Genomic DNA, 13,618 nt, shown 5'->3' on the forward strand with positions numbered 1-13,618 from the left:
AAGGCCGCGGGTTCGATTCCCGCCTCGGGCTTGGATCAAAGTACTGCAAAAACCTTGGGAGGTGCAATATGGCCACAGAAGCCGATGCGCCAACAACTACCAAATCAAAAAAAAAAAAAAAAAAAAAAAAAAGAACTGAAGCCTTTCTAGGTAAGAGCATCCTTTTGTTCCCTTCACAAATCTGGTTGCCCTTCTCAGCACCCATTCTAGCAGATCTATATCCTTCCAAAAGTGAGTTCTCCAGACCTGTATACAGTACTCAAGATGTAGTCTAACCATGGCCTTATACAAAGGGATAATCACCTCCTTATTTCTGCTAGCAATGTTTCTATATATCATTTACAAAACTCCATGAGATGTCCTGGCAGCATGTCTGCACTGCTCAGAGAATTTCATGTCCGACTGCACAATTACATCCAGGTCTCTTTCATTCTCCACTACTCTGAGTGTAATACCTCACAGTTGATAAGTTAATCTGGGGTTACTGCTATCCATGCGCAGTACCTTGCACTTGTCAATGTTAAACTTCAACTGCCATTTCTTAACCCATCGGCACAATATTCCTAGATCTTGTTGCAGTAGCTCACCCTGATGACTGTCATTATCCACCCTGCCAACAAGTGACAAACCCACCAAACCATATGTTACAGAGAACAGTAGTATATGAATGAGTTTAGAACTAATTTGTAATTTAGACCTCTAATTAGCTGATATTAGATGAAGAGGAAATTGCTAATATGAGTTATTCGGTTGAAAGCCGAATCAGAGTGGGAAAGTCAATGACTGTAATGCAACTTTTTTTTAGTTACAAACAAACAAAAATAAAGTTCATAACTGAAGGATTCCTATTGGAAATATTTAGTTTCATGACTGAATTCTGTGGGATCTAACTTGGATAAAATGCTATATACAGCATGATCCAAAATATTCAAATCTACAAAAAAAAACCCACACAATTTGTGATGTACAACACATAAGGAACAAAATCCAGTAGTCAAATTTCATAAACGTAAAATTCCAAAATGGATGACAGGTGAAGTTAAGCTGTTTGATTAAGCAAAAGAAGCGAGCAAGGTACATTAGATTCAGTCAAATGATTCCAATTTGTCTAAGCAATATAAGAGAATATGTAAAAAAAGCTGCTAATGGGGAAAGACAGGTGAAAGCTAATTATGAGAAAGCACCAACAAAGAGAGCTAATAACAGGAACAAGTAGTTCCCATATGTGAATATGAGAAACAAGAGTAAATCCAATAGGTCTCTTAATTGGTTGCAGTGCTGGATTAAGGCATGGGCTGACAGTGCAGCCGGCCAGGGCACCAGAAGCTGAAGAGCAAGAGAAAGATTTTTCCCCCCCTACAAAAACTAAGCCTGACACAATCTGCAGCCACAAAGTAATGTTACTCCATCTTAACTATTCCATGATATTCCTTGTAAGTGTTGCAATTATTGCTTCTAAACTTTTTTTTTCTTTTTTTTTTTTTTTTTTTTTCATTTCAAATGCACAATATAGAATTTCCATTGACATATTAGATTAGAAGAACAGTTTGCCTTTGTTTCTGAGGAAAGATAAAGCATGTTCAGTCGAGATAACCTTTCCTACGAACAGATTAGGGCTGACGTGTGCTTTTTTTTTTTTTTTTGGTAGTTGTTGGCACATAGGCTTCTGTCGCCATAATGTCCCAAGGTTTTTGCAGTACTTTGATCCAAGCCCGAGGTGGGATTCGAACCCGCGACCTTTGGGTTGCCAGGTAGGTACTTTACCCACCCGGCTAGCCTGGTCGGCCTGACGTGTGCTGAAACTCCACATTCCGCAGATAATGGAATGCTGATTATTGGATTTCACCCCTGGTGCCGTTTGACCCCAAACACACTTTACACTATTGGATTTCACCTCTCATTATGGATATACTTATGAACAGGAGCATGAGGCACTAGCCTTGAGCCTCACCATACAGGGGCCTTGCAGGGCTCTCTGTAATCTCAAATTTTTAAAGCAATTTCTTTTTTTTTAATGCCCTGGTACAAACTAGGGCCCACTTGTACCTGCCATGTAAACAGAGACAGGTGAAATTTACTGAAAGTGTGGATGACTTATTTCTGTGAAAGAACAGATTAATTTCTACGATACTCTTTCCCAATTCTGTAATAGGGTGCTTACAGTAGAACACAGGTTGGCGTATTGTCCACGTCGGGAATATGCCTAAATCTTTTCTACTGTCTATGGACATAAGAAAGCAATTGAACAAGCAGTTGACCAGCACAACTTGGTACAGTATATGGGAGAGGAGGTTGTAAATGTGTTATGAACACCATTAAATTGTGGAATGTTAATCCCTTTAGTTCTTAATTTGTGCTTTCTACAGCAGCAGCTCTATTGATTAAAGGCCAAAGATGCAATTTTATTAATTCTAAGGAAACTGTTTTAATTGATTTCAGAATCTATATAAGCTGAGATCCGAAAACTGTAAAATTTTATTTAATTCAGCAGTTGATGTGTAAAGTGTGATATGCAAGAGTGTACACAATGAATTAAATACAGGTACTTTTCTATATCTTTGAAAGCAGTTTACTAAATTTTGATTGTTGTAACAACAAATTTAATTATCATATCCAAGTAATGTTTCGTCACCTATTGTGGCTATGACATACGTTTCCTTTACTGAAAGCATTTTGGTCTCTCACTCTTAAAATATGAATTAATTCAAGTGTACTTACTTATTTAATTTTTTTAATTTGAATCAATATCATTATCAGTTGAATTACTCTTAAGTTATATTAAAATAATCTCTTTTGAATTAAAAATTTAAAATTGGCAATAAACAACGAATTAAAGGAAGCAGTATAACAATGATATATTAAATTTAAAAACGCATTAATCGTAATAGCAGCAAATTTTTATATGAAATGAAAAAAGCAATTTTCTTTCTTTTAAATTGTTCCTTTACCAGTTTCAAAATTAACTGCATCGAATATGCTGCTAGGTGTAATATTAATTAATTATAACTTATTTTCCCGAAAATGGTTTGCCATTTTCATATCTTTATTTTTTATCATAATATAATAGAACACCAGTTAAAAAAATATAATGAAAAATAATAAACTCCTTTGTTTTAAAGACATAAGTTCCGAAAAAGACATCATCTCAGATAAAATGGCACAAAAAATAGATTACTGCAGCGGTTCTCACACTGTGTGTCGTGACGCCCTGGGGGGGAGGGCATAATTTACCAGGGACATTGCAGATGATGTAATATTTTATGTAAGATTTCCATGGCAAATATTAAAAATGTATTAAGAATGATCTTTTTTACTATTAGATATCTAGCACTATTTGATCTGTATTATTAATGTAGATAATTATAGAAAATATTTGACGAAGAGAACGCATTGTGTTCCCTGACCGTATTCTTGGGATCTAATTACTACAAGTGATTGGTTCAGGCATTTTCGCACATTATTTGACATTTCATGAGTCTGAATTATTGTATTAACATATTAAAAATAAGAAATTGCACAATTATAGATGTTTTACTTCAAGGGAGGTGCTGGGAAAATTTTACAGGTCAAGGGATTCAGAAAGTTTGAGAACCGCTGGATTACTGTATACTGTAGCAAAAGATTCTTTGAACTGTCGTAACAATTGCAATTGACCTTAATCCCTTGGAGAGCGAGGGAGTGTATGTAAACAACTTAGAAAAACTGATTTTATTCTTTTGTAATTTAAACCCATCCTTCAGAAAGATGTGTTTCTGAGTGCACTTATGTTGTAGATACACCATAAACTGGTTTTGTTTACACAAAAGTAATTTCTAACAAGACAGTGCCATCCTTCAGAAAGTAGGAACGGGGTGGACAGAGGCAATAATAGGGCAATAATCAAACAGCTGTGCCAAGATTGGTATTAAACATACAAAATAACAATATATATATTTCTCACAGGGTGAAAACGAACTTTGTAATACATATTAACTGAATTTTGTAATAAATGAATATATTTACATGGAAAAGCCTATCCTTTCACAGGGGAATGCTATGTGTATGTCATATAAATGAGTTTGTGTTACCCTGGCTTGGTCCTCCAAGTTACTGAAGTGTGTTTATCAGTTGTAATTGAGTAACCTGTGTGGAGGTGCATATCATAGATTTCGTGACTTAATATTAGTGTGCTACTAGTAGGATCACTAAAGAGAAGTATTCTTCATAATTCTTCCAGTTTCTAGTGCTTCTGACAATTATGTTTTTTGATATGTTTCAAATATTCATTTATTTTCAGATCAATTATTCGTTCGAATGTACTGTGCTATGCCCTGTCACTTGGTCTTGGGGAAACGGATTATTGTCGTGTTGACGCATCAAGAGATCGCGCACTTTTAGGAAGTGAATAATAAACTATACTAAACTATTGACTCTTTCCGTGTGAATGTGTTCATCTGCAAAGATTGTTCTAAACAGCCAAAGTGATTTTGTATCTTTTCATGATTGTGGTGCTGAAGTTATACTTAGTTACTGCCTTTTTTTATGTTACAACATTGTTTGTCAAAAAGTATATTTATGTTCTACTTAGTTTGTTTCCAATTATGATTTTTTCTCTTTAGGTTAGATATTAAAAATTATTAATATCCCTTCAAAATGCCTCCCAAAAAATTATCTGGATTTACAAACTGTAAAAGAAAATTAGAAAGAGAAAAAGAAGTCGGCAAATCTGCAAAATATTTTTCTGGCTTTTTTCAATCAGAAAATGCATCTAGTTCGTCTATAAATGAATGAAAATTCCCCAGTAAGAAATCTGATTTAAATGGCAATAATGAAACAGAAAATTCTCCCGAAGAGTGTTCTGCTCCAATAATTTCAACAACAAGATTAAATATTGTGGCAAATGAAAATCCTAAAATCGATAGCCTAGAAAACTGTGCTGATTCAGTATCAAATGCAGCATTTGCTGATGATAAACAGGACCATTTTGTTAACCTTACTACCATTTTCAAATATGGTGATCCTGCAACATGGCCTTTTCTTCTGATTCAGTATCATGGGATCATATAATATCATCAGATTTATCTAAATCAACCAGAACTGTCAGAAATAACTTTATTTACTCTAGAGATTCTCTGAGAACCGATGTTTTTCTGAGGCGATGCATTATAGAAAAAATTTGAATGGTGAAACATACTTTTGAAATTGACTTATATATTCAGAAAGTCCTGATAAAGTGGTTTGTATTTGTTGCAAACTATTTTATTCAGTTTAGGTAACATCTGCGTTTGGATCAGTTGGCAATTTGAATTGGAAACATATGAAAGACTATTTAAAGAGTCATGAAAAATCGCCTGTACATTTGGAAAACTATTTGAAATGGATTTAAGCTTGTCAAAGATTTCGGACTGGCAGATCAAGAACTACAGTCTGCCACTGTTAAGGAATGAGAGCATTGGAAACTTATATTGGGTCACCTGTGTAATATTGTATTGTATTTATCAACACACAACTTGGCATTCCGTGATTCTTCAGATGAATTGTTTACTTCAGGCAATGGCAATTTCTCAGGTTTAATTGAATTATTAAGTAAATATGATGTTGTAATGCAGGAACATGTGCGTCACATTCTTTCCCAAGAGACTTGTATAATGTATTGCAGCAAAACAATCCAAAATGAAATAATTTCTCTGTTAGCATCAGCTGTTTGCACCAACATTATAGAGCATGCCAGAAAAGCCAAATACTTTTCTATTATCCTTGACTCCACTCCTGATAATTAATCACAAAGAGCAGCTTTCATTTATATTAAGATACATAGACATACGCCCACCTGATTTAAAAATACAAGAACATTTTATTTCATTCCAAGAAGTTGAAGAGTCAAAAGGTGAATCACTGTTTGAAGTAACAAAAACATTACTTTCAGATTTAAAGTTAAATTTAAAAGATTGCAGAGGCCAAGGTTATGATAATGGATCAAACATGCGAGGGAAAAATAAAGGCGCGCAAGCACACATATGTCAAGAAAATCCATGTGCACTTTATATGCCTTGTGGTTGCCATTCTTTAAATTTAGTGATTTGAGATGCTGCGATGTCTTGCACACAATCAATATCATTATCATTCTGTGGCATTATACGATGCATCTATTCTTTATTTTCCACATCTGTGGCAAGTCGGAAAATTTTAACTGATACAGTGTCAAATTTCACAGTTAAACCACTTTGTGAAACACGTCAGGAAATTCGTATTGACTGTTTAAAGCTCTTAAGCTATCAATTATTGAAATTCATGATGCACTTATAACACTTAGTGAAAGTGCATCCGATATTGCTGTCAAACACATGAAACTGTAACACTTGCGCAACAACTGTGTGATTTCTCATTTTTGGTCATGCTGATTACTTCGTATGATGAACTTGTAGTGTATAAATATACTGTGTGACTTCTAGTTAGTTAGTTAGTTAGTTAGTTATTTGGTTTTTAGGAACATTAGCAACTAAGGCCATATTGCTCCTGGATATGCGGTGGTCATTCCCTGACCTTTCCGCATCGTCCGTATTTGGTGGTGACGGGCTCGAACCCCGGTCTAATCAAGAAGCATGTGCTACGCACTGCTACTCCTTCCCACCTGGCTATGGAGGCGCCCTGTGTGACTTCTCATTTTTGGTAATGCTGATTACTTGGTATGATGAACTTGTAGTGTATAAATATACTGTGTGACTTCTCATTTTTGGTAATGCTGATTACTTGGTATGATGTATTGTAGCGTATAAATATAGTAAGTAAATCTATGCAATCAAGTACCACGGATTTAAATTCTGTTGTTAATTTATTAAAATCTAGCACTGAATATATAACTAAATATCGATCGAATGGATTTGCTAATGCTTTAGTTGAAGCAAAAGAGTTAGCAGAACTTCTGGGAATATAAGCTTTTTTTACAGACAAAAGAGTGGTCCGCAAAAAGTGGTTGTTCAACTACGAAACTACTGACCATGTTATTGGCGACTCTAAAAAGAATTTCGAAATAAATGTATTCAACACTATTTCGGATGCCAATTCATGGTACTATCTTCTATGAAAGAACATTTTGAGCAAACAAATCTCTATCATCAGACCTTGAGCTTTTCATTTGATTTAAAGAAAATGCCAAACTCAATTGAACTTAAGAAATATTGCATGAATTTAGAACTGATTCTCACAGATGGAAGTTGTTCGAATATTAAGAGTATAGAATTATTTGATGAAATCAAATCACTCAGTAATTTAATTCCGGATAATTTAAGTTTCCCTTTAGAAACCCTGCAGTACTTGACATTAAATAATCTTCAGAATACTCTACCGAATTTATGGGTAGCTTTGAGAATATTGCTAACTATTCCTATTACAGTAACTGCCTGTGAAAGAAGTTTAGCAAATTAAAACAAGACATATCTTCGATCAACTATGGGAAATGAAAGATTAAATTCGTTAGCTTTATTACCGATAGAAAATGATGTCCAAAGAATTGATATTAGTGAAAGTATAAAAATTTTTGCGGATTTCAAGACAAGAAAAAAATATTTTTAAAATTTTTTCCCTTCACTATTGTTTTAAATAATTTTAACAACCTTAAAATGTATTTATCGTTGTTTGTTATTTAGTTTTTAGGAGCATTAGTAACTAAGGCCATATTGCTCCGGGGATATGCGGTGGTCATTCCCTGACACATCCGCATCCTCCGTATTTGGTGTGCACAGGCTTGAACCCCGGTCTAATCAAGAAGCATGTGCTACGCACTGCTGCTCCTGCCCACCTGGCTATGGAGGCGCCTGTATTTATCGTAATGTAAAATTTAATGTAATATGTATCTAATTAATTATATTTATGAAATGTAAATGATATCTAAATGTTAGGGCTTGGTTTTGTAAATAGAGTTGCAGACACTAAGGTTAAATTTTAGATTAGTGTATTCTGCATAACTGCAACCCACTGACTGTTGTATGATAGAGGATTTGTATAAATTTGAAAAAAAAAAAAAAAAAAAAAATGTTGTAAATTGCAAGTTAATAAACGAGTGCTGTCTTTCACTATCTTGTATTACAGAATTTTCCATCATCAAATACCAAATGCATTCCAAATGGTAGAGCTGTTCGATGTTGGAAAATACTGATCGGTATTTTTTGTGCTTAATTGTTTTGAGATTTTTATTTTGATGTTTCGAAAGTTTCCAAATAAAAAATCGAAATCGAAAGTTTCTTCTACAGTTCAGAACATGCGTCTGTTCTGGCTTCACTTGTATTGATACAAATTACCATTGAAATGTAATGTCTTATTTCAGACATAGAACAGCTTTTTCGAAAGAACTCTGTGGCAATTATAGTTCGGGGTTACCGCCGTTATGCAGATTTCTAGGATATGCAAAGGGGCAGCGAAATGATCTTTCTGCCCAGGGCACGGTAATTAATACCTTAGTCCAGCCCTGATCAGTTGCACAGTCCACAGAAAGCCTAGCAGAAAACATGACAAATGAAACGAACAGACACTTCTTATTAATATTTACAGTCAAAGTAAGCTTGAAATTCTGGAGAATGTTAATGTATTAGACAGCTGTAAAATAAGTGATATAACGATCTCAGACAAGTGCTTGTTACAAAAACTTAATATGTAAGGAGGGCAAGGCTCCAGGGAAAGATGGTATATATTCAGTTGTAATTAAAAAGGCTGCACATGAGTGTATCAAATCATTGGAAATGTCAATGAAAACATCATTGAACTCTGGAAAGATTCCCTTGAACTGGAGAAATGTTCATGTCTGCTCAATCCACAAAGATGGTACCAAAGAGGAGGCAGGTAACTATAGTTCAGTGAGTTTGACATTCAGGACCAACTCAATGTGATGGTAATTTGAATAGATCCTAGCACGGATTCATTAAGGGGATGCCATGCCTGGCCAATTTGGTAAATTAATGTAGTCTTTAAGCATTTGGATACAGTAGTAACAATTCTGACATTATATATCTAGACTTGAGTAAAGCTTTTGATATGGCCCTCTTCATGGAAGGATGCCATATAAACTGGAATAAGCTGCAGTTACTGGAAAAAATCCTATGCAGAATTGTAGGCTGGCTAACAGATAGGATACAGAGGGTTGTGTAAATGATCATTCTTCAGAGTATACCAGCATAACAAATGGAGTCCCTTGAAGAGGGTAGGAATCTAGCATAAGCAACCAAAGTTTGCTGATGGTTTGAAGGTGGGAAGGGTAGTTAACAATCTGAGCTAGTCCATGTTGCTTCAAAAAGACTTGGATCAGTTGCATATATGTGGTCTGAAAAATGGCAACTCAAGTTTAATGCTTCCATATGCAATTTATGCAATTGGGGAAGAGAAATCCTGAAATCATATATAAGCTAAGGAGAGAAGAACTAAAAGTGGTTCAAGATGAAAAAGACTTAAGTGTTATGATTCAATCTGACATGAAATTTTCAATTTAGTGTAAGCAGTCAGCTAGGAAGGCACATGATGTCTTATCTATGATTTATATGAACTTTGCTAGTAGGGAGAAGGATGTCTAACAATCTCTCTCTTTATAAAGACGATGGTTAGACCACATCTGAAATATCATATTCAGGTCTGGATTGAGACTGCACCTAAAAAAAGAATAGAACTTCTGGAGACTGTTCAGAGAAGGGCAACCAGATTGGTGATGAGTATAAAGTGATGCACATGTGAAGAAAAGCTTAGAAAGTGTGGATTGCAAAATCTTGGAAATAAGACATCTAAGGGGAAATTTAACTGAGGTGTATAAGGCAACAAAGGGATTGAGTAAAATGAATGAGGAAGGTCAATTCTCCCTTGTGGGTAAAGCATGAACCAGAAGATACAAATTTAAAATCTCAGGGAATAACAGAAGAGTGGATCTCATGAATTTCACCTATGAGCAGCAGGTTATCAAACACTGGAATAAGTTGTCTTCCAACACGGTGGAAGCAATGAGCCTGCCTTAACTTTAAAGCTGAATTGGGACGATTCTTGTGGGAATGGGATTAGTATGAATATTCTGTTTCATATGAATTTTAATTATTATTTATTTATTTATTTTTGGCTGATGCAAAAAAAGTTCACTTCTCACATCATTTGCCATTACTAATACTAAAAAACCAAACTGGTTTCTATGGTTTACATGCACAATTAAACAAATAGAAATACATGAAAGAAACTGTCCAACACAACCATGACTAATAATAGTTAATTCCTTGACTTTTGGTTCATGCTCTATATTATTAAAAGATTTCTGCATCACATATAATAATAATTATTATATAATTAGTATCACATAAAAGAATCATGTTCCCATTGTTATTCACAGGTTACAGATGCAAATAAGGAACACCATATATGTGACAAATAAATTACACATGCAAGATATCTTAAAGTACCTTGGTGCTGCTAAGTAGTAAACATCACGTTGACCTTCTTTCATTCTGTTGCAATATTCAGCCAGGCTTACTTGTTCACCTTCAGGTTTAAGAGAGGATTCAAACTGAAGTAATTTGGCTATCTCTTCCTAATAAAAAAAAAATTTCCTTAAATTCAATTCAACTTAACAGAAATATAGTGACCAAATATTTATAAACAAGTCATTACAGAAAATGAACCAATTATTAATTTACAACTCTCAGAATTGCTAAGTATTTTAAATACAGGTTAATCTGTAAAATACTGGCAAATACATCAAATTAAACATTTTGAGTATAAAGAAATATTGCTGTAACAAACTAGAAAAAATTCACTGGAAATATCAATTCCCTTTTTGCCCAATTTGAAAAAATACAAAACTCCACAAATATTTCAGAAAAATAAACTATCTTTTATTTTATGCATGGCTAGCATTTCATTTATAGGTCTGAGCAAACATGAGCATAAAGAATAATTACTTAGTATGAGTAGTTAAGTCAGTTATGAAAGTATTGATTCATTTCATTGTATTCAGTGGTGCAGTTTTGTTACTCTAAGCATCATAACCAATCATATCCGATATGCAAGTAATACAAGATTTGAAGAAGCCAATATATGGAATCTGATGAGCAAGAAATGTATATAAACTGATTAATACGCCAGTACTTATAATAGTAATTTAGCACAAAATATTTAGTTAGTTAAAATAATAAAGAAAAAAATTTTTGTAGGGTTCTGTTTGCAAACAGATTCATAAATATCTTGAACCCATGAGTCCACTCCTTCAAAAGAACCTCAGATACCTCTACATGAGATTCTTTTGAAGGTGTACAGACATTTTTGCTTCACAATGTGAAATCACATTGTATTTCACAATACAATCGTATTCTTTTTTATACAAATGTAAAAAATCATATAAAATTTTCTATAAAAATAGGAAATAATTATATTTTCATATATTAATCAACTTCATATCCTTTCTTCCTTCCTTCCAGTCACATAGCTTCTGAGGATTTGTTGTGGCCACCAACTGCATCGATCTTGTGCTCTATGAGCAGCAAAGCAAACTGTCATGTCATGTCATGCCCAGAGGTTCATTGATCCCATCCTTCCACCTAGTTGCAGGGTCTTCCTCTGCAACTCTTCCCCTCGATTTTTCCTTCCATTATATTCTTCAACAGAAAGTTTTCCCTCCTTACTATGTATCCAAAAAATTTAAGTTTTCTTCTGTTGATGCTATGAAGAATTTTAGCTCTACCAAAATAGATCAAAGTGGAGGAGAAATTGTTGAAGTTAAACATAAGAAAGGCTCCTGGGGTGGATAGGATCTATCCAGTTATATTAAAGGAGGCAGCAAAGCAACTAAGCAAACCCTTAGCATAATTATGAGCAACCTTGGAGTCAGGGGAAGTCCCCATGGACTGTAGATGTGCAAATGTATCCCCAATTCACAAAGGGGGTATTGAAGGGTGACACGAGTAGTTACTGACCAGTTAGTTTAACTTCTATTCTGGGTAAAATAATGGAGTCACTGGTTAAAGGGGCTCCTCCGTAGCCAGGTGGGAAGGAGCAGCAGTGCGCAGCACATGCTTCTTGATTAGACCGGGGTTCGAGCCCGTCACCACCAAATACGGAGCATGCGGAAAGGTCAGGGAATGACCACCGCATATTCTCGGAGCAATATGGCCTTAGTTGCTAATGCTCCTAAAAACCAAATAACAAAAACAACAACTGGTTAAAGATGCATTGTAGCAATAATTCAGAGGGGTGAAGTGGAAGTGGGTTTTTTTTTTTTTTTTTGGCTGATGCTGCATAAGCTTGCTTTCTTGCATCAAATGTCTCTACTAATGCTAATGCTAATTCAGACACAGCATGGGTTTGTTAAGGAAAAGTCTTGTCTGACAAATTTGATTGGATACTATGATGTGGTTACAAAGGAATTGGATGCAAAAAATAATTTTGATATCATATACTTGGATTTTAGGAAAGTTTTTGATACTGTGGCACATGAAAGACTACTGTACAAACTGGAGCGGTATGGCATTGAGGGTAAGTTGCTACAATGGATAAAAGGGTGGTTGAGTGGAAGAAGACAGAGAGTGGTAATCAATGGACACTGCTCTTTGTAGATTAATGTTATTGGTGGAGTAGTCCCCCCAGGATTTTATGTTAGACCCACTGTAGTTTTGTTTATTTATCAATGATATTGATGAAGGTATATAATGCTTAATATCAATGTTTGCAGATGATACAAAGGTTGACAGGGTTGTTAATGACAGTAATGGCAGTGTGCTACTGCAACAGGATCTAGAAAATTTGGGAAGATGGGCTGAGAAGTGGCAACTGAAGTTTAACATTGACAAATGCAAAGTACTGCATATGGGTAGAAGTAACCCCAGAGGAACGTACCAACTGTGTGTACTACACTTAGGGTGGTAGAAAATGAAAAAGACCTGGGAGCAATTGTGCAGTCAGATATGAAATTTTCTGAGCAATGCAGACAGGCTGCCAGAGCAGGTCATGGGGTTTTGTCAATGATATACAGGAATTTTGCTAACAGGAAAAAGGTGATTATCTCTTTGTATAAGGCAATGGTCAGACCATGCCTTGAGTACTGCATACAGGTCTGGAGGCCTCATTTTAGATAGGATGTAGATTTGCTTGAGCATGTACAGAGAAGGGCAACAAGATTGGTGAGGGGAACAAAGGGGTCCTCTTATCAAGAGAGAGGCTTAAATTCTGCAAATTGCAGCGGCTGGAGAATAGGCACCTGCGAGGTGATCTGATTGATGTGTATAAGACCTTGAATGGGTTTTGGACACTGAATTCTGATGGGATTTTTCTGCTTGCTCAGATTATGACCCTAAGGGGGCATAAATTCAAATTGAGGAAAGACAGCTGCAGAATAGATTGTATGGAAATTTGCCTTTAGCCAGCAGGTAGTTAATTGCTGGAACAAATTTCCATCTGTCATTGTGGAAGTTGACAGCTTAAATAAATTCAAGGAGGAACTGTACAAACTTTTAGAAGGAATGGTTGTGTGAATTTTTTTTTTTTTTTTTTTTTGGCTGATGCTACATAAGCTTATATGCTTGCTTTCTAACATCACATGCCTCTAGTACTGTTACTATTTCAAATGCCTCATTTTCTTCTTGTGAACTCTTTTCAGATTCCATCCTTCACACCCATAAGTGGC

General features: G+C 35.1%; 1 protein-coding gene across 1 annotated transcript in view; it reads right to left on the minus strand.

The window, feature by feature from the left end:
• Positions 1-13,618, minus strand: part of Trap1 (TNF receptor associated protein 1) — a 258,682-nt gene that overhangs the window by 28,853 nt on the left and 216,211 nt on the right. The window contains exon 12 of the mRNA XM_090372832.1: positions 10,404-10,531. Within this exon, the coding sequence (XP_090228958.1) occupies positions 10,404-10,531 (128 nt within the window). The remainder of the gene's footprint in view (positions 1-10,403; positions 10,532-13,618) is intronic.

The sequence above is a fragment of the Mastigoproctus giganteus genome, chromosome 1, assembly GCF_048544385.1.
Source record: "Mastigoproctus giganteus isolate SK-2022 chromosome 1, ASM4854438v1, whole genome shotgun sequence".
NCBI classification, from domain to species: Eukaryota; Metazoa; Arthropoda; class Arachnida; order Uropygi; family Thelyphonidae; genus Mastigoproctus; species Mastigoproctus giganteus.